The sequence below is a fragment of the Bubalus kerabau genome, chromosome 2 (genome assembly GCF_029407905.1).
Source record: "Bubalus kerabau isolate K-KA32 ecotype Philippines breed swamp buffalo chromosome 2, PCC_UOA_SB_1v2, whole genome shotgun sequence".
NCBI lineage: Eukaryota > Metazoa > Chordata > Mammalia > Artiodactyla > Bovidae > Bubalus > Bubalus kerabau.
The window spans coordinates 193,280,973-193,304,378 of record NC_073625.1 but is presented as its reverse complement, the minus strand read 5'-3'; the positions used below and the strand labels follow the sequence as shown (position 1 = coordinate 193,304,378).

The window sequence follows — 23,406 nt, the reverse complement described above, 5'->3', positions numbered from 1 at the left end:
GCCTTTCTGAATCAGAGTTTGGGGTGATGGTCCTCTGTGAGCGCAGATTGCCCCCAGATGAGTCTGACTTTATTAGTCTGCGTCCTTTGTTCAGAGCACCAGGGATGAGCTTGTGAAAACGCTGGCAGCCCTTATCTTCAAAGGCCTCCTCCCTGCCGCAGAACTCCACCTCAGCAACCTGTGCTATTCATCTGTTGCCGTCCCAATTAGTTCACGTCAAGGTCAGTTCTGTGGGGTGTGCACAAACGGCTGCAGGCTTAAGTGAGCCAGTTCCTCTCTTGCGGGTCTCGCGGCCGGTGGGGTGGGATGGGGAGACCACAGGGTGGGGGGCGGAGGCAGGGGGAGCTGTGGGCTCCCACAGAGGAAGCCGACAGGGATGCCCCTGGTTCACGAGCCGAAGACACCTAGATATATTCTGGCTCACGGAACTGCCACCAGGTGACCAGACAGCTCAGCTTCTTCCTTCCCACTTGCTGCTCTGCTGGAAAATGTCTTGAGTAGTGAGCAATTTTCAAAAAACCACGAGAAGCATAAAAGGAGACATTTCTTGGGGGGAGGGGGTGGTGGGGTTCTTTGTGTATAGAGAGACCTCGTGTTTTAAGACGTCTAATAAAACATTCCTCCTCCGGAAAGATGTTTACGGACGGGGAACCAGAGCTGGTGGGTCTGGAAGGGCGTCCTGTTCCAGGGATGAAAGCGGGATGCTGGGGTCAGGACGGCCGGTCCTGCGGTTGCCCCGAGGTTAGCAAACGAAAAGGTGGGAGTCTGGGAGTTGCAGTGCCTTCTGTCTCCAGTGTGGGGAGGACAGGCTGCCTCCATGTGCCATCGCTGCGGGCACAGCAGGGCGGAGGGAGGAGGGTCAGGGCTTGGCAGTGCCCTGGAAGCAGGGAGAAATGCATTGTTCTGTACATCCGGAGACTTTCCCAGCGTGTAGTGGACCGGCGGTGTTGGAGGAGATGGGATGGCCAGGAACCATACAGTGCCGGGCTGGTCCTCAGGCAGGTGTGGGGTGTCTCCCGCAAAAGGATGCTAGAGGGGTGCAGATGGGGGGGTGCCCTGAGTGGTCCAACCCCCCTAGTCCTGCAGCTGGGATTCCCAGGAGCCTGGGCTGATGTGTGGGAAAGGGAAAGGCTTGAGTGTGTGGGATCTCTGGGGCTGGCTGGCGGGACAGGAGGGGAGGACGGGAGAACACTGGGCGGGGGCGCTGCTGCCTTGGCCGGTGAGTGCACGTGGGAGGGGTGAGGCCCCCACTGCTCGGGGCTTCCCCACACTTCCCTTGTCTTCTGTGGGTACATTTTTCTGGCTGGGAGCATGGAATGGAAGCTCTTAAAGAGCCACTGCCATGAGCCCGAGTCCTAGCCCCCTCTAAGGGGAAGAACCATGCATCCTTAATGTGCATCCTCTGCTTTCTGGATTCTGTGCGGCGATGGGTACCCTCAGCAGCGTGGCTGGGGGATAGGCTGATGCTCTGGGGGGAGGCAGCCCATGTAAGTGAGACCCTGACTTCCTGGCAGAGGGGCTGGGAGCATTTTTCATCTGGGACCTCGGCCAAGGCCGAGGCAGGTTTCACTCCCCTCCTCCCTCCAGTGGGACCATGCGGGTCCTCTCTGGACGCGGAATCTTCCTCTGAAGGGACAGGGAGTTAAGACTTCAGTTCAGTCGCTCAGTCGTGTCCAACTCTTTGCAACCCCATGGACTGCAGCACGCCAGGCCTCCCTGCCCATCACCAACTCCTGGAGCTTGCTCAAATTCACGTCCATTGAGTCGGTGATGCCATCCAACCGTCTCATCCTCTGTTGTCCCCTTCTCCTGCCTTTAATCTTTCCCAGCATCAGGGTCTTTTCTGATGAGTCAGTTCTTCACATCAGGTGGCCAAAGTACTGGGGTTTCAGCTTCCTTACTGGGAGCCAGATACTGCATGAGCAACGATGAGGTTGGAATCCCGTCTCCTCTTTCCAGAATGCCCACCCCCCACAGGCGGGGGTGGGGGGACTGAGTCTCCCGTGGCTTAAGCTGCTTGCCTCAGCACACGGGGAGTGAGGAGCGAACCAGGGGCTCAGCCCTCATCTCTCAGAACCTCCCTCCAAGCCCTGCCCTTGCTGCAGGCCCTTTCTCCCCAAGGGGCGGCTTGGGGACAGGGTCCCAACCCCGGAAATGTCTGGAGCCACTCGGACCAAAGGCAAGTTCAGCATCTTTCGTTTTGTGGTTCGCCCTTCTCTAGATGGTCTTCGTTGTGCTCTTTTTTTTCCCTATTCATGTGAGTTCTTCTGGTTTTATTGGGATGCTGTGCTACTGCTTCAAGTCAGAGTGTCTGGTGTCAAATTCATTCGGGATGCGTCACGTCACCTGAGAGCACAAGACACAGAGGATGCCTGAACAGGCTTCGAGCCACTCTTAGAATGCGTGTGAGGACAGCCCAGAGCAGGCGTGTGTGTGGCAAGATGGGTTTTTATTGTGACTTTACAACAAATGGGCTTCCCTGGTGGCTCAGCTGGTAAGGAATCAGCCTGCCATGTGGGAGACCTGGGTTCCATCCCTGGGTTTGGGAAGACCCCCGGAGAAGGCAGAGGCAACCCACTCCAGTATTCTTGGGCTTCCCTGGTGGGTCAGCTGGTAAAGAATCTGCCTGCCATGCGGGAGACCTGGGTTCGATCCCTGGGTTTGGGAATATCCCCCCCGAGAAGGGAAAGGCTACCCACTCCAGTATTCTGGCCTGGAGAATTCCATGGGCTGTATAGTCCATGGGGTCGCAAAGAGTCAGACACGACTGAGCAGCTTTCACCTACGACAAATACATAAATCTCATGATAATAGTAAAATTCGTCAAAAGGGTCTAACTTTTTACAAAGCCGCAGGAGTGCTAAAAGTGAAAAGTTCACCGTGGAGCAGGATGGGGCTGGGACCTCAGAGGCAGCCAGCCTGCAAACTGGCCTCCCGGGGACCTGCTGTGCACCGCGTCTCCTGAGCCTTAAGCGCGTCCTCCAGTACCGAAAATTCACGGTCACCTTCTGGACCCCAGGTCCCATTGACAACATCACTCCTTTTTTTTTCTTGCCTGCTGCCACCTTGAGGCATTTCAAGGACCCTGGATCTGCCCAGAGGATGCCTGTTACTGTATCTGCTTCGTGGGAGAGGCCCTGCTGCCTCCCTCAAAGTCCTGTAGGTTGCCTCTCCCCACCATCCACAAGGGACTGCAGCTCAGTTCTGACAGCCTCACGCCCTGGGCCTCGGAACGAAAGACTGTCAAACCTGCACAGCCGTCTTTATAGCATGTGCTGCCCTCAGTGGAATGATCCGTCATCAAATTCTGTTTCTTTAGTGGCCCTGGGGGTTCCCTAGGGGCCCAGCAGTGAAGAATCCTCCTGCAGTGCAGAAGATATGCGTTCGATCCCTGGGTCTGGAAAGTCCCCTGGAGGAGGGCATAGCTACCCACTCCAGTATTCTTGCCTGGAGAATCCCATGGACAGAGGAGCCTGGCGGGCTACAGTCCATGGGGTTGCAAAGAGTTGGACACAATTGAGCGACTGAACAGTCCTGGGGGGTGCTGTGTGTCTCCTGCACGTGGCTTCCTGCATGTTAGGTGGTGGGAACTTGGCTCCTACAAGGGAGGGTCTTCATTTACCCACCGGGGCGGGGGGTGGACACTCAGCCCCAAGCTAGAAGCTGCCTGAGATCTCCCAGCCTCCCCTCTGGCTCATCCCTTTCAGGACCAGTGAAGGGGGCGAAGTTGCTGGACATGAGTAGTTGGGAACAGAGAGATACTTTTACCCTCCACGTTCTGAGATTTTTTTTGGTTGGAAGAGACAAGACGTGGAGGAGTGGACAGAAATTAGCAGGGTGATTGTGGAGTAATTTAAATGCGCCTGTGATGGCCTGGCCTTACTGGAATTTACCAGCCCATCTGCACAATCAGTTCAGGCCTGGAAAGTGTGTTCTGTGGGGAGTTGGTGGGGGGGGAGGCGTGGCAGAGGTTCAGAAAGTGAGGGTGCAGAAAAATCTTTGGTGAGAAAAATCTGGTGAGATGTCTGCAACGGATGCTTGTCTGGCAGTGTCCAGGGAAATAATTTGTCTGCCAGGCGGGGGAACATGGCTGAGGGCAGAAGGTGCCTTCCTTTCCCTTGGGTCCAAGGTTCCTCCGGCCGTGTGACCTGAAGGCCACCGTCCCTCCGATGCAGGGGACAGTGCTGGCAGAGAATCGGGTGTTATCCAGACCCTTGTCTCTTCTAGAAGCCAGTGACTTATCCCCCGAGCCCTGCCTCGGAGACGACGGTGCCTGTGTCCAGAGCCTTTTTCCAGACGTGGCTCAGACTCTGATCTGGCCGAGGGGAGCGGCCTCGTGGCAAAGGCTTGGACGGTTTCCCCTGGGAACTGTCTGGCAGGTCTAATGAGGAATGGCTCTTTGCGTTTATAGAGCGCCTTTCATCTGCGGCACTCAAAGCTGCTCCACAAACAGTAATTAACTCTCAACACCTGTGAGGCAGGTGAGTCTGGTCAGCCCCATTTGCAAAGATGAGGAAACAAGAGGTTTGAGAGGCTGTGCTGAGCCACAGGAGGAGCTGGGGGTAGCTCTGGGTAAGGACCAGCATGCTAGACTCCCAGCGCCCTGACCACAACGTCAGGAAGCCTCTCCCTGCTGGGGAGACACCCCACCTCCCAAGGCTGGGACCCCAAGGCAACGAGGGGGTAGGGATGAGACCACAACATGGCTCCCTTCTGCCCTCCAGAAGGCAGCCTGCCACCTCCTGGGCCTGCCAGTCAGCTATGAGGATGGGTCCTGGCCTTTAAAACGCAGCATCCTCGGGTGGGTCTCTGCCCCCACTTGGGGCCATGTGTGTCCCTTCGGAGTAATTGCTGGAACCAAGGATGCTGCGCTGTACATGAGTAACCAAGGAGTCTGTGGCCAGCGGAGGCAAATAAATTGCGGGCAGATCCTCGGAGCTGTTCCATAGCTTCTTATTCCAGCACCCAGAGCTGGCGGGGACCGATTCACGTTACCAGGGGCTTTCACTGCCAGCAGCGCCAGGCCGATCAGTGTCTCTGCCTGGGCGCACGTGAAGGGGCCGCCATGCCTGCTTGCTGTATTGCTGTGCCACCTGCACTGCCGAGGCCAGATGAAACAGGGCTTCAGACGGACGGCTGGACATCTCAGGAAATGCCTCTTTCGTAGCAGAGCCTGACCCGGCTCTGAGGGTGGCACTGGAGCCTCTGGGAGTGCTCCCTTTTGTTCCCAGGGGAGCCTGCCTCTACTGTCCAGGGGTCCCAGACAGGGAGAATGCCAGTGAGCCATCCCCGGGGCTCGCCCTGACACATCGCCCTGGAAACTGACTCACATCTCTGAGTCCTGAGTCACATCCTGTTGTGTGTGCTGAGGCACCCAGGAGGGCATTACACCAGCTGCCCGTGGCTGAGGTGAACTTGGAGGGCACCCTGGGAACTGCCCTTCTGCCTCCCAAGCTGAAAAGGGGGTGCGGCGGTGGGGGGAGATCCTCTAGGGAAAAACCCGGCGCCGCCCTGAGGGTTTATATGTTCACCACGTTGGCTTGGCTCTTTTAAAAATAGACACTGGGGCCCTGGCATGTACACAACTGTCTGGTCTTTGTTTTCCAGTGGCTCTGAAAGGTGACTGAAAGATCACATCTTTAAAGAGGCCAGCAAGATAGCCAAGGAAAGGGCCTTCTAACTCTAACCAGCAACAGGGCCTCCATCAACTTTCTCCTGGTCCATTGGGAAGCCAGGTTTTGAGGGTGCCCATAGACAGATTGAGTGTTCAGAGACCCAGGAGGCATCTCTGGCCATCCTCTCCTGTGGCCCTCCAGGAACATGAGGACAAAGTAGGACTTTTTTTTCCCTCTTCTTCACAAGAGAATAAGAGTTTTATTTTTAGTTGGAGTATAGCTGCTTACAGCGCTGTCAGTTTCTACTGCTCAGTAAAGTGAATCAGCTATACTTAAATCCCCCACCCCCTTCCCATCTGACTGCAAGGACATCAAAGCAGTCCATCCTAAAGGAATCAGTCCTGAATATTCATTGGAAGGACTGCTGCTGAAGCTGAAGCTCCAATACTTTGGCCACCTGATGGGAAGAGCTGACTCACTTGGAAAAGACCCTGATGCTGGGAAAGCCTGAAGGCAGGAGGAGAAGGGGACGGCAGAGGATGAGATGGTTGGATGGCATCACCGACTCAATGGACATGAATTTGAGTAAACTCTGGGAGTCGGTGATGGACAGGGAGGCCTGGCGTGCTGCAGTCCATGGGGTCACAGAGTCGGACATGAATGAGCGACTGAACTGAACTAAACTTCCCCTTTAGGTCACACAGAGCACGGAGTACAGTTCCCTACAGTAGGTTCCCACCAGCTATTTTGTACACAGTGTCAATACTGTCGATATATACAGTATATATATGCCAACCCCAGTCTCCCAGTTCATCCCAGCCAGCACCCCCTCCCCCTTTGGTGTCCACACAGTTGTTCTCTACATCTCTGTCTCTATTTCTGCTTTGCAAGTAAGATCATCTATACCATTTTTCTAGATTCCACATATATGCATTAACATCCGATATTTGTTTTTCTCTTTCTGACGCATGCACTCCGCTGGGTATGACAGCCTCCAGGTTTAAACTCTTCAAAAATCTTCTCTAGTTTCCTAAGGTGGAAGCTTATTGGTTCTGAATCATTCTTCTTTTCTAATAAATGCATTAAGATGGGATAAATTTCCCTCTAAGCACTGCTGTTGCTGCATCACAAATTGTGATGTTGGATTTTCATTTAGTTCGAAATATTTCTCTTGAGACTTATTTGACCCATGGGTTATTTAGAAGTGTGTTGTTGAAACTCCAAGTATTTGGGGGATTTTCTAGCTGTCTTTCTGTCACTGACATTTTAGTTTAAATCTCTGTGGCCTGAGAGTGGACCCTCTATGATTTCCATTCTTTTCTATTTGTTTAAGGTGTGTTTTATGGTATGTCTTGTGGGGCACGTTCCCTGTGAGCTTGAAAAGAATGTGTATTCTGCTACTGTCAGATGAAGTTTTCAAAAGATGTTAATCAATAGCACTCTTTGCATCAACTGTACCCCAGCTTTCTGCCTGCTTGATCTATCAGTTACTGAAAGAGGGCTGTGAGGATTTCGGCTGTAACTGTCTTTTTCTCTTTCTTGCTGTAGTCTTATCAGTTTGACTCTCATGTCTTTGGACATTCTGTTGTTAGGCACATACATACTAAGGATTCTTATGTTGTCTTAGACATAAAATTTTTTCATCATGTAATTCCCCTTTATTGAATTATAGTTGATTTACAATGTTAATTTGTGCTGTCGAGAAAAGTGATTCAGTATATAACTTTTTCATGCAATTCTCCTCTTTATCTCTTGAAATTTTCCTTCTTCTGAGGTCAGTTTTATACAAAATTAATACAGATGCTCTGGCTTTGATCAGTAGTAGCCCAGTCTTTTCCCTATCCCTTTACTTTCAACCTGAGGCTTTATGTTTAGTTTCCTTGTAGACAACACATAGTTGAGTTTTGTTTTTAATCTACTCTGACAGTCTCCTTCAGTTGATGCATGCATTAGACCATTCATATTTAAAGGGATCGCTGCTATCACTGAATTAACGTGGACCATGTTTGTAATTGTTTTATATTTGTTGCACCTGTTCTTTTTTGCCTCTTTTTAGGCCTTCTCTGGCTTTAACTGAGCATTTTATAAGATTCCATTCCATTTTATCTCTACTTTTGGTATATCAGTTATACTTTAAAAATGTTTTTAGTGATTGTCCTAGAGTCTGAAAAATACATGGTAGGCTGCAGTCCATGGGGTCGCTAAGAGTCAGACACGACTGAGCGACTTCACTTTCCTGCATTGGAGAAGGAAATGGCAATCCACTCCAGTGTTCTTGCCTGGAGAATCCCAGGGACGGCGGAGCCCGGTGGGCTGTTGTCTATAGGGTCACAGAGTCAGACACGACTGAAGCGACTTAGCAACAGCAGCAGCAGCAGCAGTAGCAGCAGCAGTGAATCTAAGTCACCATCAAATAACACAAGACCACTTCTTCCTTTCCATTTCTGTAATTCATGTCACTTACCCATATCTTACAACCACCTGATCCATTACTATTATCACTTTAAACAGCTATCTTTTGGATCAGTTAAGAATACAAAAAGTAAGACTTCATTTATTCTTCCATTCTTTATGTAGATCCAAGTTTCTGATGTTATCTTCCTTTTCCCTGAAGAACTTTTTTTTAACATTATCTGCAAGGCCACGCCAGTGTTCTTGCCTGGAGAATCCCAGGGATGGGGCTGCCTGATGGGCTGCCATCTATGGGGTCGCATAGAGTTGGACACGACTGAAGCGACTAAGTAGCAGCAGCAGCAAGGCAGTTCTGCTAGATAAGTTAGCTCAGTTTTTGTTTGTCAGAGAATGGCTTTATTTCTCCTTCATTTTTGAAGGAAATTTTGTTGAATATAGAATTCTAGGTTGGTAGCTTTTTTCTTTCAACATTTTATTTACAACACACTTTTTGCTTGCATGGTTTCTGGAGCAAAGTCTGCAGTAATTCTTACAATGTTCGACCCTGGGTAAAGTGTTCCCACCCACCTTTTCTTTTTGGTTTCTTTCAAGATTTTCTTTTTTTTTTTTTTTTTTTTTTTTGTAGTTTCAATATATGCCTAGATGTAAATTATTTGGTATTTATTTTGCTTAATTGGTGTTCCCTGAGTTACCTGGATCTGTGGTTTGGTGGCTGTCATTAATTCTGGTAGGTTCACAAATATCCCTTCCACTCTGCTTTCTTCTCATTTTCCTTCTGATATTTCTATTACACATATATTACACATATTTGAAAATTTTCCCAAAGTTTGTGGGTATTCTGATTTTTGTTTCTGTTTTTCTATCTTTACTTTATAGTTTGGTAATAGGGCTTCCCTTGTGGCTTAGTTGGTAAAGAATCCACCTGCAATGCAGGAGACCTGGGTTCAATCCCTGGGTTGGGGAGATCCCCTGGAGAAGGGAAAGGCTACCCACTCCAGTGTTCTGGCCTAGAGAATTCCATGGACTGTATAGTCCATGGGGCTGCAAAGAGTCGGACAGAACTGAGTGACTTTCACACTTTCACTTTCCCGATAGTTTGGGAAGTTTCTATTGACGTATTTTCAATTTCATTGAAATTCTTTTTTCACGCATGTCCAGGCTGTTGAAGAAGCCATCAAAGGTATTTCTCATTTCTGTTACAGTGTTTTTCATTCCTGGAACTTCCTTTTGCATCTTACAATTTCTTCCCTGCTTACATTACCCATCTGTTTTTGCATGCTGTCTTCTTCAATGAAACTGAAAATATGTCAATAGAAACAGTGGCCGTAATCAAGCAAAAATGTTTACTGGCGACATGAATGAATGAGGAAGTGAGGAACGTCATGAACCTAAGAGTGAATGAAGTAACTCAGCATGATGATGAATACAATAAGAAAGAGACTCTCTAGGCATCATACAGGTCTGGGACCTTCACTAATATCAGACATAACTGGTCCTACTCACAAATTAATACATGTATTAATAGTAAGTTTCAAAAAACTTGTTCATTTTGGTGGATTGACCTATCAAAGGCATTCCCTTTGACAACAAGCAGCACTTCTCTGAAGATTGGCAGACAATAGTTCTCTTTCTCGGCCTATGACTTTCTTTTCTCTGTAACTACCATCTTACCCCCATCCCACTTCCCCTTCCTGGAATATAAATTACAAGCACTGTTCTTCACCTCACATACCCACCTTATTCTTCCCTAACTCTGATTAACATACAAGCAGGGAGGTACTGCATGCATGTGTGCATGTTGTCATTTCAGTCATGTCCAACTCTTTGCGACCCTTTGGACTGTGGCCCACCAGGCTCCTGTCCATGGGTTTCTCCAGGCAGAATTCTGCAGTGGGTTGCCATGCCCTCCTCCAGGGGATCTTCCCCAGCCAGGAATCAAACCTGCATCTCTTGAGTCTCCTGCGTTGGCAGGCGGGTTCTTTGCCATTAGCAGTGCCTAGGAAGCTCCCGGGAGGTACTGTTTGGGGGGCCTGTTTGAATTAAGATCCTGCAGTGTCACCATTGGAAGGGGCTTAGCGATCATCTCCTTTCCGAGATGAGAATAAGAAAGAGTAAGCATGTGATCCAGGGCCATCACACAAACAGGCTAGAGGTCACTTCTCCTGCCTCCAGCCCAGTGCTCAGGTGCCCAGAGCACTGTCATTTCCATAGTTGTCTTCATGTATTCATGTTGGCCCCATCATAGTGAGAATGTGAACTCAATGATAAACTCACCATAAACCATATTATTGGCCCTTCGCTTTGTTTTGTTTTCATTACTAGTCCATGTAACATTTAGAAGAAAACACGCAAAACTCCCAACATGAGAAGCTCGCCATCACCACCTTCTGGCCCACCGCTGCCAATGAAGCCAAATACAGTTCACTGTGGTCGCAGATGTGAAAACTGATCTGGGGCCACTGGGCTTCTAGTACTGCCCATCCATTCCCCACTCCCACCCCACTCCCAGCTCTGAAAAGCTGAGTTGTGGTGTGAACTCAGAAGATGTTGAATTTGAAACCCTGTGTTAAAAAAAAAAATCACAGAACCTGGACTTTAATCATAAAGATTATTTTACCAAAGCATATTTTTAAAAGGCTGTGAAACATTATGCAACGTTTGCATGGTTTAATTATGAGTTTAGAAAAGCCTAGCACAACTTTTTCACTACAGTAAAACATGACAGAGCATGAATCATGGCATAATACTTATGCTTACTGTGGTTTTAGACGTGGGGTTAGGGGTGCTGGGCTGTCTACACACAGGGCATGAATTACTGTACCGCAATTCACACCCAGAGGGCTTTATGACAATTATAAAACCTCTTTTGTTTGCTTTTTAAATGATTAAAATATTTGAGTACCATATATATTCACTTAGTAAATACGTATATATCCAGGACATAGACATGGCTTAATAGAAATATCTGAGGGTATAATTTTTATTTTCAATTGAAGCAAAATCCTTGTAGCAATATGGGACTATCAAACAATCTGCTGTTGCTATTTGCTTTCAATTACTGGAAGCACTGTTTGCTCTAAGATTATGCAGGATCTTCGACTGTGGCTGAGCACTTATTTTCCACTGAGTCTGGAGTGGACCAGTACTTTATTCCTTGCCATCCCCTCAGATTCTCTCAAATTCAGATGGAAATAAAGACCTTTCTTTAACATTAGGTTTCAAAGATTCTAAATTATTTCCCCAGGTTTTTCAACATTCAAAATTAAAAGGTCAGGATTTTTTTTTTTTTTTTAATTTTAATCGGAGGACAATTGCCTTGCAGTGTCGTGTTGGTTTCTGCCATAAGACAACATGGATCAGTCCTAAGGATACTGTCTCCCACTCTCCGCCCCATCACACGCCACTCGGTTGTTACAGAGCACTTGGCTCAGCTCCTTGTGTTGCACACCAACTTCACACTGGCTGTGTGTTTTACACGTGGTGATGGACGTGTTTCAACGCTACTTTCTCAGTCCATCCCACCCTCTCCTTCCCCTACTGTGTCCATAGATCCGTTCTCTGTGTGTCTCTATTCCTACCCTACAAATAGGGTTCATCAGTGCCATTTTTCTGGATCCCATATATACGCGTTATTAATACAATGGTTCTGACTTCCTTCACTCTGTGTAACAGGCTCTAGCTTCATCCACCTCGCGAGAACTGATCAGATTCGTTCTAAGCCAGTTACGTCAAAGAAAAGAAAGAAGTCGATCAGTATGAGAGGAACTGGGGCGAGGACTGTCAGGAGAAGAGTAAGGATAAGAAGGTAGATGCGAGTCCCCAGATGCCTCATTCTGTCCTCCATTGTGACGGTTTCAAAGGCATTAAAGATGAGGGAAAAGTTAACCACTGCAAGTGAAAAGCCCCAGCATTCTGCCCCCTCAGCAAGTGAGGGAGCAGAGGCAGACACTGTTTAACGAGAAGGACTGACTCATTTCTTTATGTCACGACGCACACAGAACTTAACAGCTGGCATTTCCCTCAGGAACTTTGCTCTTTCTGTATTTACTCCCAGCACCCTGAACCCGCGGCTGCAAAGACCCCTGGGAGTTAATGCTGTTTGTTGTCGCCTTTGTCCACAAAGAAGGTGGGACACAAAGAGAAAACTAATCCTAAGACAGAAATGTAAAGCTCTCCCATGGTGGGACAGTGGTCAGTTTTTTAATTTTCTTACACAGTTGATCTAAGAATAGAAAGGATTTTTTTTCTTCCTCCTTTTCATCTGCAAACAGTATGATGCTTTTGAAAACCAAGATGTCTATGAGTGCTGGAGTCAAATTTACAAAATCCTTTTTACCTAAACCTTCTGAAGTCAGATTTTTGTCTCTTTTCTATCCCAGGAAGGCCTCTTTTAATGGCAGTCTATACAATACTTGCTCAACATTTTGCCCTTTAAAAGTTGCAAACTTGAGGTCTTAACAACAACAAAAAAATACAAGACATCTCTGTTAGTCTGGGATGACAGAACCAGCTCTGCACTGCTGGGTCTGTAAGCAGTGATCAGGCCTTGCTGCCAGTTTCTCAGCCAGACTTTCTTATCAGTTATCCCTGGGACAGATATCACGTGTATGGAAAATATTAAACAGCCATGGAATAGTCTTGTCCAAGGTACCAAAAAAAGACCCAAACCCTTGCATTCTTTTCTGCTTACTGAGTATAGAGATGGGTGATGACCAGATAATGATGACTGTAATTATTGGTAAACTGGGGCAGTCAGTATGTACTGCAGGTCAACAGTTTGAATATTAACACTTCCACCTGGAAAGCGTAACCAGCTCCTCTCATCGTTGTGTGTGTGCGGGCTCAGTTACTCAGTCATGTTTGACTCTTAGTGACCCCGTGGACTGTAGCCAGCCAGGCTCCTCTGTCCATGGGATTCTCCGGGCAACAATACCGGAGTGGGTTGCCATGCCCTCCTCCACAGGATCTTCCTGACCCAGGGATGGAACCCACGTCTCCTGCATCTCCAGCACTGGCTGGCGGATTCTTTACCACTGAGCCACCTGGGCTGGTGAGGTTACATAAAACCTTTGAAGGAATAATTAGCAGAAGAAAATCTTCAAGAGTTAAACATAAGTTATATATCAGTATCATTTCTTTTTGGGGGGGTATCATCACAAAAGCAAATACTTGGGAGTTAAGGAAGCTTACTAAACACTGATAAGTAGGCCACAAATACGTCTAAGAATTCAACAAAGGTAGCTGGTTTTTTTTACTAAATGCATTCGTTTTTCAAATCCTGCCCCCCTCATGCATCACTGACCTCCCCGATTCTCTGCAGATACGAGGCAGATCCAGCCGTCCCCACCGTGGTCCTACGATCAGTCCTACCAGTACCTGGGATCCATCGCCTCTCCCTCCGTCCACCCAGCCACACCTATCTCGCCTGGGCGGGCCAGCGGCATGACGACCCTCTCAGCCGAGCTTTCCAGTCGACTTTCAAGTAAGATGCTTGAAAATATACTCTTTGAAGTCTGGCTGCTGTGGAAGTTTCTGGAGTCCAGACAAGATGCATTAAGGGGGTGGGGAGGGGGCAGTCATTTTTAACTTGACACAATGTGGTTAGAGACAACGCTGTCTGTCTCTTAAGTCTCACACCCATGCACTGATTTTCCTTGACATTCAGAGGTAAAGATTATGGATATGGAGGTAGAAGTGGCTTGTAAAAAGTGGATTCCTTGGGCCTTTTGGGGTGCTCACCCTTATTTGGCAAGCAAGGGTGGGAGCTGAAGAATCAATCATAGAAAAGGCCCAAGTAGTCAGCTTCTGGAGTTCAGACAGGATGATCCGTGTTGCAGTGGTGAGCTCGCACAGGTCACGTGAACTGCGTGCTGGGGCACACGTGCAAAGGGACGCAGACCTACCCCAGTGGGACACTTCCAACTAAGAGCTGCTCACACCAGGCCAGAGGAACAGCCTGGAGAGCTCAGGTGTCATGGCTGGCATAACTGTTGTTAATACGAGCTCATTAAATATTAGTCATTTAACCTATGGGACCTTTGGGCTTGGTACTCACCTTTGCTCGTGGGCAGGGAAACTGGAGTTACAGAGAAAAATTCCTTTGTTGAAAGCAAAAAGAAGCAACTCCCTATTTGGGGCTTTGAAATTGGAGCTGGACCAAACTGAAAACACTTCAGAGAACTTCAGCTTTAGGAGGCCTGCAAACACACTCCTTGTGTGTTGGGGGGAGGGCGGCTGTCCTTGCTTTTCAATTCTTGGGGTCAGATTATATCAGATTAAGGGGGCAGGCAAAGGGGCAAAGGCATCACGTCTGTCATTTTCAAGTGCTGTGGGACGTTGTGTTCTGCGGACAATTGTGATTACCTGAGGTTTCCACCAAATGCTTTAGCTTCTTCTCAGAGCTTCACAGAATACCTCTCCGGGTCTCAACAGCAGCGCTGCTGACGCTTGGGGCAGGGTGATTCTTCTCCGTTGTGGGGGGCAGTGTGTGTGATGCCGGGCCTTCATCAGTGTCTCTGGCCTCTAGATGCCAGCAGTACCCACCTGCCCCCAGTCATGACAACCAAAAATGACCAGATGCTGCCAGATGTCCCGAGGGCCGACACCGTCCCCCGGTTGAGCACTGTCTTCACTTGTTCTTGGGCGTGATAGTGAAGTAGGGAAGCCAACTTACTTGCCCAGTTTCCACATTATTTTCAGCCACTGCTGCCAAGAATTTCATGGCACCTGCTGGGCGCAGGAGTTAAGGGACTGGAGTAGGCATCATGAAGTCCGCTCAACTTGTTGCTACAGCAGCTCTGTTCCCTTGGGACTGGCTATCTTTTATTGTTTCTTCTTCTTGGTGGCACTATTCTGCCTGCTGGCTATGGCCTACATCTGAAGCAATGACTCTTTTCCTTAGAAGTGTCCCTGCTGTGGGTCCTGTCCCTTGGAATGTATGTCACAAGTCTTTTGACTTGGTCAGCACCCAGGATCTCCAGAAACTTATCCCTTGGGGCCAGCTGCTCTGCTGACCAGTTCAGAGGGGAGGGTGACTTCTTTTTTTTTTTTTTAATAGGAATGAGTTAACATGCGCCCTCCCCTGTCCCGTCTCACAGTTATACTTCTGAATAGCCTGGACTTCAATTAGCCAGGGAGTCGTGGAAGGGCGTTTTACGGCCCCAGGGTGTGAAGGAGATAAAAGCCAGGTCCCATTTCGGCACTCAAGCCTAACCCTGCTGCTGTCTTGGAGGGTGGACCCAGGAGAATTCCAGGGGAGCTTTCACCAGTGGCAGCAGAGAACAGCATGGGAGGCTGCTCTTCAACTTGGCAGATCTCCCTTTGAGAAATGGAGCCTGGAGTCCAGGCCTGAAGAGTGTCATCTTCCGCCTGGAGGCAGGAGGGGGTTGGGATACTTAGAAGAGGCTGCTTCTGCTTTTTTTTTTATGCCTAATCAAGTGAAGTTTTATTCTTTTCTTTTTCTGTTTATTCTTACTTTTGTCACTTTATTTTCTTAATTGAAAGGTAACTGCTTTACCAAATTTTGTGGGTTTTCTGTCGTACATCAAGAATCAGCCATAGGTCTACCCATCAATGCTTTGAGAGCCTGTCATAGTTTGGAGCCCACTTTCCTTGAACCCTTCCCCCAGCTAGTTTGGAGCACCCCAGCCTCACCTGAGCTTCCTTCTGCAGGAGGGACCTGCGCTCTGTGTCTTTCTTTGCTTTGCAGACAGACTCCACACCTTGTCTGAAAAGAGTTGTCATCTGGAGGTTTTTTTCTTTTCTTTTCTTTTTAAATAATGTTTAGCTGCCAACCTGGGCGACAGACAGCAAGCATTAATCTGAGTCATGCGAAAGATCCTTTTAAGGCAGCCATTATCTGCTCAGGCTGTTTAATCCTTTGGGGGCAGTGGGAGGGGCCCGGCATAAGGCAGCTTTCATCCACGTCAAGCAGCAGAAGGAAGACTTTTAGCTGTCATGGCAAATATTTAGCCCCATCGGTGGGGCAACATTTCCAACTAAAATACCTATACTACCTAATCCCCAGATATCCTCCTCTTTTAAAAGCTCCCTGTGAATGTCAGGGGTCCCCACTTCTGCCCACACTGCTCTTAAATAAAGGGGCACCAGGCCAGCTGAAAGGACAAATGAGTTAAGCCGGGGGCACGGTGAACTGTCGGTGACTGGCGGGGCTTGTTTGGGTTGGGGTGTCAGGCTGGACATAAAAATGACAACAACTATATGAACAGGTCATTTGAATCTGAGTCTAACTCATGGGCCGAAGTTGTTTCATCATCACAATGTGTGTTGGAAAGGATAAACTGGCAAGTTGGATGGTCTTTCGTAGTGTGGCACTGGTACTCTGTGGGCAGAAGAAGAATCGCAAGCAGCATCTAAGATCTTTCAGACATTCTGCCCACAAGTGAAAGAACTGTTTTCCCCTGACAGCTGACACTGTAACATCATTCCATTACTTATGTCCGTGACAAATCACGGGCTCACTCGGTATTCCGGTAACTTGCTGCCATTACCAGGTTACCACATAGCAGTTGGAACAGACTGGCAGAGCATGTCCAGACACCGTCGTGAAACAGGGTGACCTTTCATTCATTTTCCAGTGGATTCACCTTTTTGTCTCAGGGCAAATGAAGCAAGAGGAATCATGGGTGGAGTCATTTATTTGTGTCCGGAGTATTGCATCAGATGACAACAAATTGATTGTGTTTGCCTAATGCTTCTCCCTGACTATAGAAATCTAACTGGAAAAATGGAGTAAAGCTTCCTGTTAACTCTCAAGCATGTCACGGCTCTCTGTGCGAACACAAACAAGTGACACAGGGCTTGCTCACAGATGGCCCCAGCGGGCAGGGACAAACCCTGTGGAATGGGGTGCGGCCTGGCTTCAGGACGAGCGAGAGAGTGTCCGTGGAAGGGCGGCCCTAGAGCCGCTGTCCGTTTACAGCTTTGTCCCTGCCCACATGTCTGACTCGCTTTGAAAAGATTAACAGGACTGTTTGTTTGAAAGTCAGACTCCTGGTTTCCTCATTAGTGGAGAGATTTGCTGCAGACTTTGGTTGTTTCTATAAACTTTAATTACCTCTCTGATGAGGAGTACATCCCCTCATCACAGGCACCCCAAAGTTAGAGAGTGCATTAGGAGGGAGGGGGGAGGGGGGAGAGAGAGAGAATGAGAACACTAGCTCTCCCTGCTGGAATAACAGGCTTGAAATATGAGGAAGTTGATCAACAGCCGAAGCTGTCCAAAAACAGATTAATCCACCCCGGTAGCTTTCCTTTCAGAGCAAGCTTTTGGCGCTGTCAGGTTTCTCTGTGGGCCTAAACACAAAAGGACCCAGGCCACATGCCATCTTGAGCCTGGAGTTATTTTGTATGTTGATTTGAGAACTTACAAATTTTAAAACATTCAGTTCTTGCTTCTCCTCTGTTTTGTTGCTGCCTTTTGGGTTTGCTGACATAAAGACTACAGTCTTGGCCTGGTCATTTAATGAATAATTCTGAGGAACAGAAACTCCCCGAGGACACCATCCTACATCAACAGTAGGAATGTTGTCTCAGCGGAAGGGCACTTTTGTCGCCATCCCCTGGCCTCATCCCTATCCCCAGGGCATTTGGAAGGTCAGGACCTTGTTGGTTGACCCAGTAGGGGGAGTGAGGACACTACCAACATCTGGTGGGCATTGGCCAAGGATGCTGCCAAACATGCTACCACGTACAGAACAGGCCTGCACAGGACAGACCCACACCACCCCATAGAGCTGGCGCCCAATGTCAATAGTGCCACTGCTGGGAAACTCATCTATGGGATACAGGAAACCTGTCCTGGCACCCAAACTACCACCCCCCCCCCCCCGAAAAGTTCCCAAAGGCAGCCTGTGTTTAAGAGAAAGGCAGAAGGATGCAATGAAAGACTGCCAAGCCCGTCTGTGAAAGGGTAAATGCATAATCCTAACAAAATGAGTTTTATAGACCAAGCTTTGCCATTGCTGGTAGAACTTCAACATGTATAAAAATGGAGTAGGTAAGTCAAGGCCCTGTGGCCATTCCTGTTAACAAACAAGTGATGCATATTAGAGAAAAGCATGTGAAATCGAGGCTGTACTGTTTCTAAAAATGTAGAACTAGTCTGAAGGCAGATGTGGAAGAGAAAGAGATTGGTGGTTCATGGACATCCACTCCCAGCCACTACTATGGCATGCATTAGCTTCAATAGGAAACTGCCTATTTTTAACTATTGCAGGCCTATAGAAATGGCAAATATCTAGGATTCAACCTAAATATTATGTATAACATATTAAAATGTTATTACATATTATGACAGTATCGTATTATGTATATGTGCATGTTAAGTCTCTTCAGTCGTGTCTGACTCTTTGTGACCCTACAGACTGTAGCCCTGCCAGGCCCCTCTGTCCATGGGATTCTCCAGGCAAGAATACTGGAGTGGATTGCCATGCCTTTCCCCAGGGGATCTTCCCAACCCAGGGATTGAACCCATGTCTCTTACATCTCCTGTACTGGCAGGCGGGTTCTTTACCACTAGCACCACCTGGGAAGCTCTCTTTGGGGGCTATATATATTTATATATATTCCATTAATATCAATCTATTAATGCATCTATTATATTAATAGTTCTTCAAGTGTTATATTGTTTTGTCATATAGTTATAATAAGACATTAATACTGACATATTAATATGTTGATTATATAGAGAGGTGGCAAACTTTTTTCTACAAAGGACCAGATACTAAATATTGCAGACTTTCTGAGCCCTACAGTCTGGCCCTCCAGTCTCTGCCATGACCACTCTGAACTGGTGACTTAAAAAGTAGTCATAGTTAATACATAAAAGAACAAGCGAGGCTCCTTTCAATAAAACTTCATTTATGAACACTGAAATTTAAATTTTGTATCATTTTCAAGTCAGGAAAAAGTCTTTTGATTTTTTTGTTCCCCCAACCATTTAGAAAAGTAAACACATTCTTAAGACTGTGGGCATACAAAAACTGGTAGCAGGTGAATCTGGCAAGTGGGTGTGCCAACCTCAGAGTTACAGCAATATTTGTTTATATTAAATCAGTTATATCTAATATGTTTATATTAAGCAAGTATGACTACATATTACATTATATTACAACCTTATTACATTGCATGAGATCATATATTACCTTGGAGAAGGAAATGGCAGCCCACTCTGGTGTTCTTGCCTGAATAATTCCATGGACGGAGGAGCCTGGAGGGCTGCAGTCCATGCAGTCGCAAAGAGTCGGACACGACTGAGCAACTCACTCACTCACTCACTCATATATGCCCATCTTCATCATACCCACTCCCTGGACGGCAGCAGCATTGTGGGAAATTCTCCTGGGCGCCGGTTGGGTGAGGGAAAGGGTGTGGCCTCCCTGAACCCTAATCTCACGATATTTCTCACCCACCACACAGCTGCGCCCGACCTGACGGCCTTTGGCGACCCGCGCCAGTTCCCTGCGCTGCCCTCCATCTCCGACCCCCGCATGCACTACCCTGGCGCCTTCACCTACTCCCCAACGCCCGTCACGTCAGGCATCGGCATCGGCATGTCAGCCATGAGCTCGGCCACGCGCTACCACACGTACCTGCCACCGCCCTACCCCGGCTCGTCGCAGGCACAGGGCGGCCCGTTCCAGGCCAGCTCGCCATCCTACCACCTGTATTACGGCGCGTCGGCAGGCTCCTACCAGTTCTCCATGGTGAGCGGCGAGCGCTCGCCACCACGCATCCTGCCGCCCTGCACCAACGCGTCCACCGGCTCGGCGCTGCTCAACCCTAGCCTCCCGAACCAGAGCGACGTGGTGGAGGCTGAGGGCAGCCACAGCAACTCCCCCACCAACATGGCGCCCGCCGCGCGCCTCGAGGAGGCCGTGTGGCGGCCCTACTGAGTGAGGCTGCGCACGCGCGCTCCGTGCGGCCGGACGTCTTCCAGTAAGCGCCCGTCGTGGGCCCAGCATCGCGTGGTGGAGAAGCCCGCGCGGGCCCCGCGGGGGATGCTCGCCACCTGCCAATTGCCACCTGCCAACTGCCTGCGGTCGCCATCTCTCGCTTCTGAAGTCCGCGCAGTTCGCCGCCGCTGTGGGCCCGTCTCAGATTTTTTTCTTCTAACCTGACGCAACTTGAGGGTGTCCGGTTCACCGCCCTGTGGGCACTTCGTTAAGGCAAACAGGAAGATTCCCGGAGGGAAACTGTGAATGCTTCTGATTTAGCAATGCTGTGAATAAAAGAAAGATTTTATAACCTTGACTTCACTTTTTAACCAAGTTGTTTATTCCAAAGAGTATGGAACTTGGGGTTTTCTTTGTGGGGGGAGGGCGGGGCAGGCAGAGATGCAACTCATTCTGTTTGGCATCTGATTCACATTTTTAATTTTCTTTTCCAGCACCTTATAAATTGCAAAATGTGTATTTGCATTTGGGGTGGTTTTTTTATTTTTATATATATATATATATATATATTTGAGCTTTGCTTCTTTCTTGCTTTGACAAATGAAAGAAATATGATTCCTTTTTCTGTAAGTTTTATTTAACTTTTCTTTTGGACTTTTGGTGTAGTTGTTTTTTTGAGAAACAGCTGCAGCTTTGGGTCATTTTCAACTACTGTATTCCCACAAGGAATCCCTAGATATTTATGTATCTTGATGTTTAGACACTTACTTAATGTGTTGATACTTTTTTATTATTTAAATGTGCTTATATTAAGAAAAATATCAAGTACTACATTTTTTGTTTTTGATAGTAGCCAGAATTAATTGTATCACATTGAAGAAGGTTGGAAAAAAAAAAAAAAGGATGGGTAATGTGATCACTTGGTTATCTAAATATTGTTTACATTAAACTCCCTTTAATGTTAATCAAACGAGTCGGTAGCTAATGCAGCCATGTTTTTATTAGGCTTTTTAGATACTGAGGGTCACTCCAAAGATCTGAAGTATGGAATTTTCTGCTAAGCTCAACAAAGGGTCTCATACCTGACTCCCTCCCTTCAAATCTGGTTCCAGAGGGTTGGGGTAGATGCCAATGATTGCACCTCTGGAGAGGATTTATTTTCTGCCTAGGGGGTTTGCTCACTCCATGGCCTCTTAATAATGTTAGACATGCTTTGTAACAGAATGAGTCCAAAGTAAGCTGTGTGGAGGAATGGTATCCACATGGAAACCAAATGAATGAATTTAGGGGTTCCTTAAATGCTCCATTCTGGGGTAGGAAGGAGTCATCTGAACCCAGAGTTCAGATGTTTGTTTAGCTCCAAGGAGATATTCCTCTTTGATACTATACCTGTTGGTTGATGCAGAAGAAAGCTTGTGGCTGTCCCCCAAGGCTGGGAGTGGAAGGGACCAGATGCCTTTGACAGCCGAGGTGTCCAGGTCAGTTTTCATAGGGTGGGCCCAGAAGCAGGCCCGAACAAGCCCAGTTCCCTCCACCTGCCTCAGTGAAGTCATGTGGGGAGGGTGCCATCCCACCTGTGCAGGACCCATCCCATGCTGCTCCTTCCCCACCTAGCTTTGTGTTGCTCTCACCAGGCCGAGACCCTACCCTGTAGGGTGTGTGCACTTTGGCGGTGCATCAGCGTGACAGGAAAAGATTCATGTCACTGCCCATGGCTACAATTCAAACATATCCAATGTCACTGTAAATTTTATGGCACTATTTTTATTGGAGGATTTGGTCACAAGGCAGTTGTTGTACAACTCATAAATACTAACTGCTGATTTTAACATATGTGTGCTCAAAATGATCTGGTGGTTATTTAATGTACCTCTTAAATTAGTTGAAATGATTTCAGGTCAACTCTGAAGAGTTATTTGAAAGCAGGACTTCAGAACAGTGTTTGATTTTTTATTTTATAAATTTAAGGATTCAAATTAGAAAGATCTTTGGCTGCAGGCAGCAAAACAGCTGGTCTTATTTAAAACAACTTGTTTTTGAGTTTTCTTTTATATATATATATATGTATTGATTATTTGTTTTACACAGATGCAGTAGCACTTTGGTAAGAATTAAAGAGTAAAGCAGTTTGTGTTGTCAGATCGTTCTTATCTAGAAAAGAGCTAAAGCAGATCTTAGAGAAACTCAGAATATTCTATTTATTTTCATTTTAGACATAATTCTCCCTCCATAAATCATTTTCATGTTTTATTCTGTGTACCTTTTTTTTGCAGCAAAATTACTCTTAAATGTCAGTAGATTTCAATTATTTTTATATCTGAAAAGGACCATTAGCCCATTCACTCCAAACTGAACTTGTGTTCTTTTCAGCACATTGCCTTATCTGACCTGACAAAATGTTGATTAAAAAATGAAGGAAAAGTATATTTTTCAGTTTAGTTCTGGTACCTGAAGATATTCCAACTCAAAATCAATGTAATGCCCTACAAGGGAAATCATATAAATCTCTCACATTGAATCTTCACTTTCAAAGCCATGTGTGAGGAGAGCTTGTCACTTTGTTGTAGACCCACGGGTTTGGCTATTCAGAGATTCACAGACCATTACCGGCATATATAGTACTTAATCTCTCCAGAAAGAAAAACTTAAACTTTAGTTGTTTTAGAGATAAGCCTCATACTTAAAGCATTCCCCCCATCCCCGCCCCCTGAGGAATTCCATTCTACTGCCTTCAGGTAAATTAAGGTGGTCCTTTCATCAAGTAGACCCTTAAGCCAATAAAGTAATAACGATGTATCTGGGAGCATTGGTCCAGAAGAAGAAAGATTAAATAAGCCATCTCTACTGCTTGTAAATGCCCTTATTTATAAGTTCAACATTGACACATATTTCTGTTCTTTTTGTTTTTCTAACTCTCTAAAAATACTTACATTTTTCCTCCTCTCTGCCCCCACTAAACATCTCCGTCTTTCTCCTTGTACCTCCTCTGTTCTCCAACTTTATATAGGGAAACAGCACGCACACCCATCCTGAGACCAAACAGGACTGGAGGAGCTGCACTTTCCCTCCCTTTACATAAAAGAGCATAGTGAGTCAGCCTTTCTCCTGCGTATGGGTTTCTTCCAGCAGAACAGAGACCTTGCCAACATTTTGGATCTACTTGCTGTCCGAGTGCAGCAATAGAAGCCTTCCTGGGCAAATTACAATCAGTGAGTTAAGGGACAGACTTTCTGCTGCCTAGGGTTTCTGTGCAGATAAACAGAGATGCTCTGATTAGAAAGGAAATGAATGGTTTCACTCAAATGTCCTGCAATTTAGGATTGCCAATTTCTCTCTTGAAATACCTGTTTCCTTGGGACATTCCGTCCTGGTAATTTTTGTTTTTTGATGTTTTTTGTTTTCTGGGGGATGACATGTTTGGAGTCCTTTATACATGAAAACTCGGTTTAACAATGATATCAGAA

General features: G+C 47.2%; 1 protein-coding gene across 1 annotated transcript in view; it reads left to right on the top strand.

Moving 5' to 3' along the window:
• Window positions 1-20,379, top strand: part of RUNX1 (RUNX family transcription factor 1) — a 100,921-nt gene extending 80,542 nt beyond the window's left edge. The window contains exons 6-7 of the mRNA XM_055569902.1: window positions 13,348-13,509; window positions 19,467-20,379. Coding sequence (XP_055425877.1) covers window positions 13,348-13,509; window positions 19,467-19,942 — 638 coding nt within the window. The 3' untranslated portion in view covers window positions 19,943-20,379. The remainder of the gene's footprint in view (window positions 1-13,347; window positions 13,510-19,466) is intronic.
• Window positions 20,380-23,406: the final 3,027 nt, after the last annotated feature.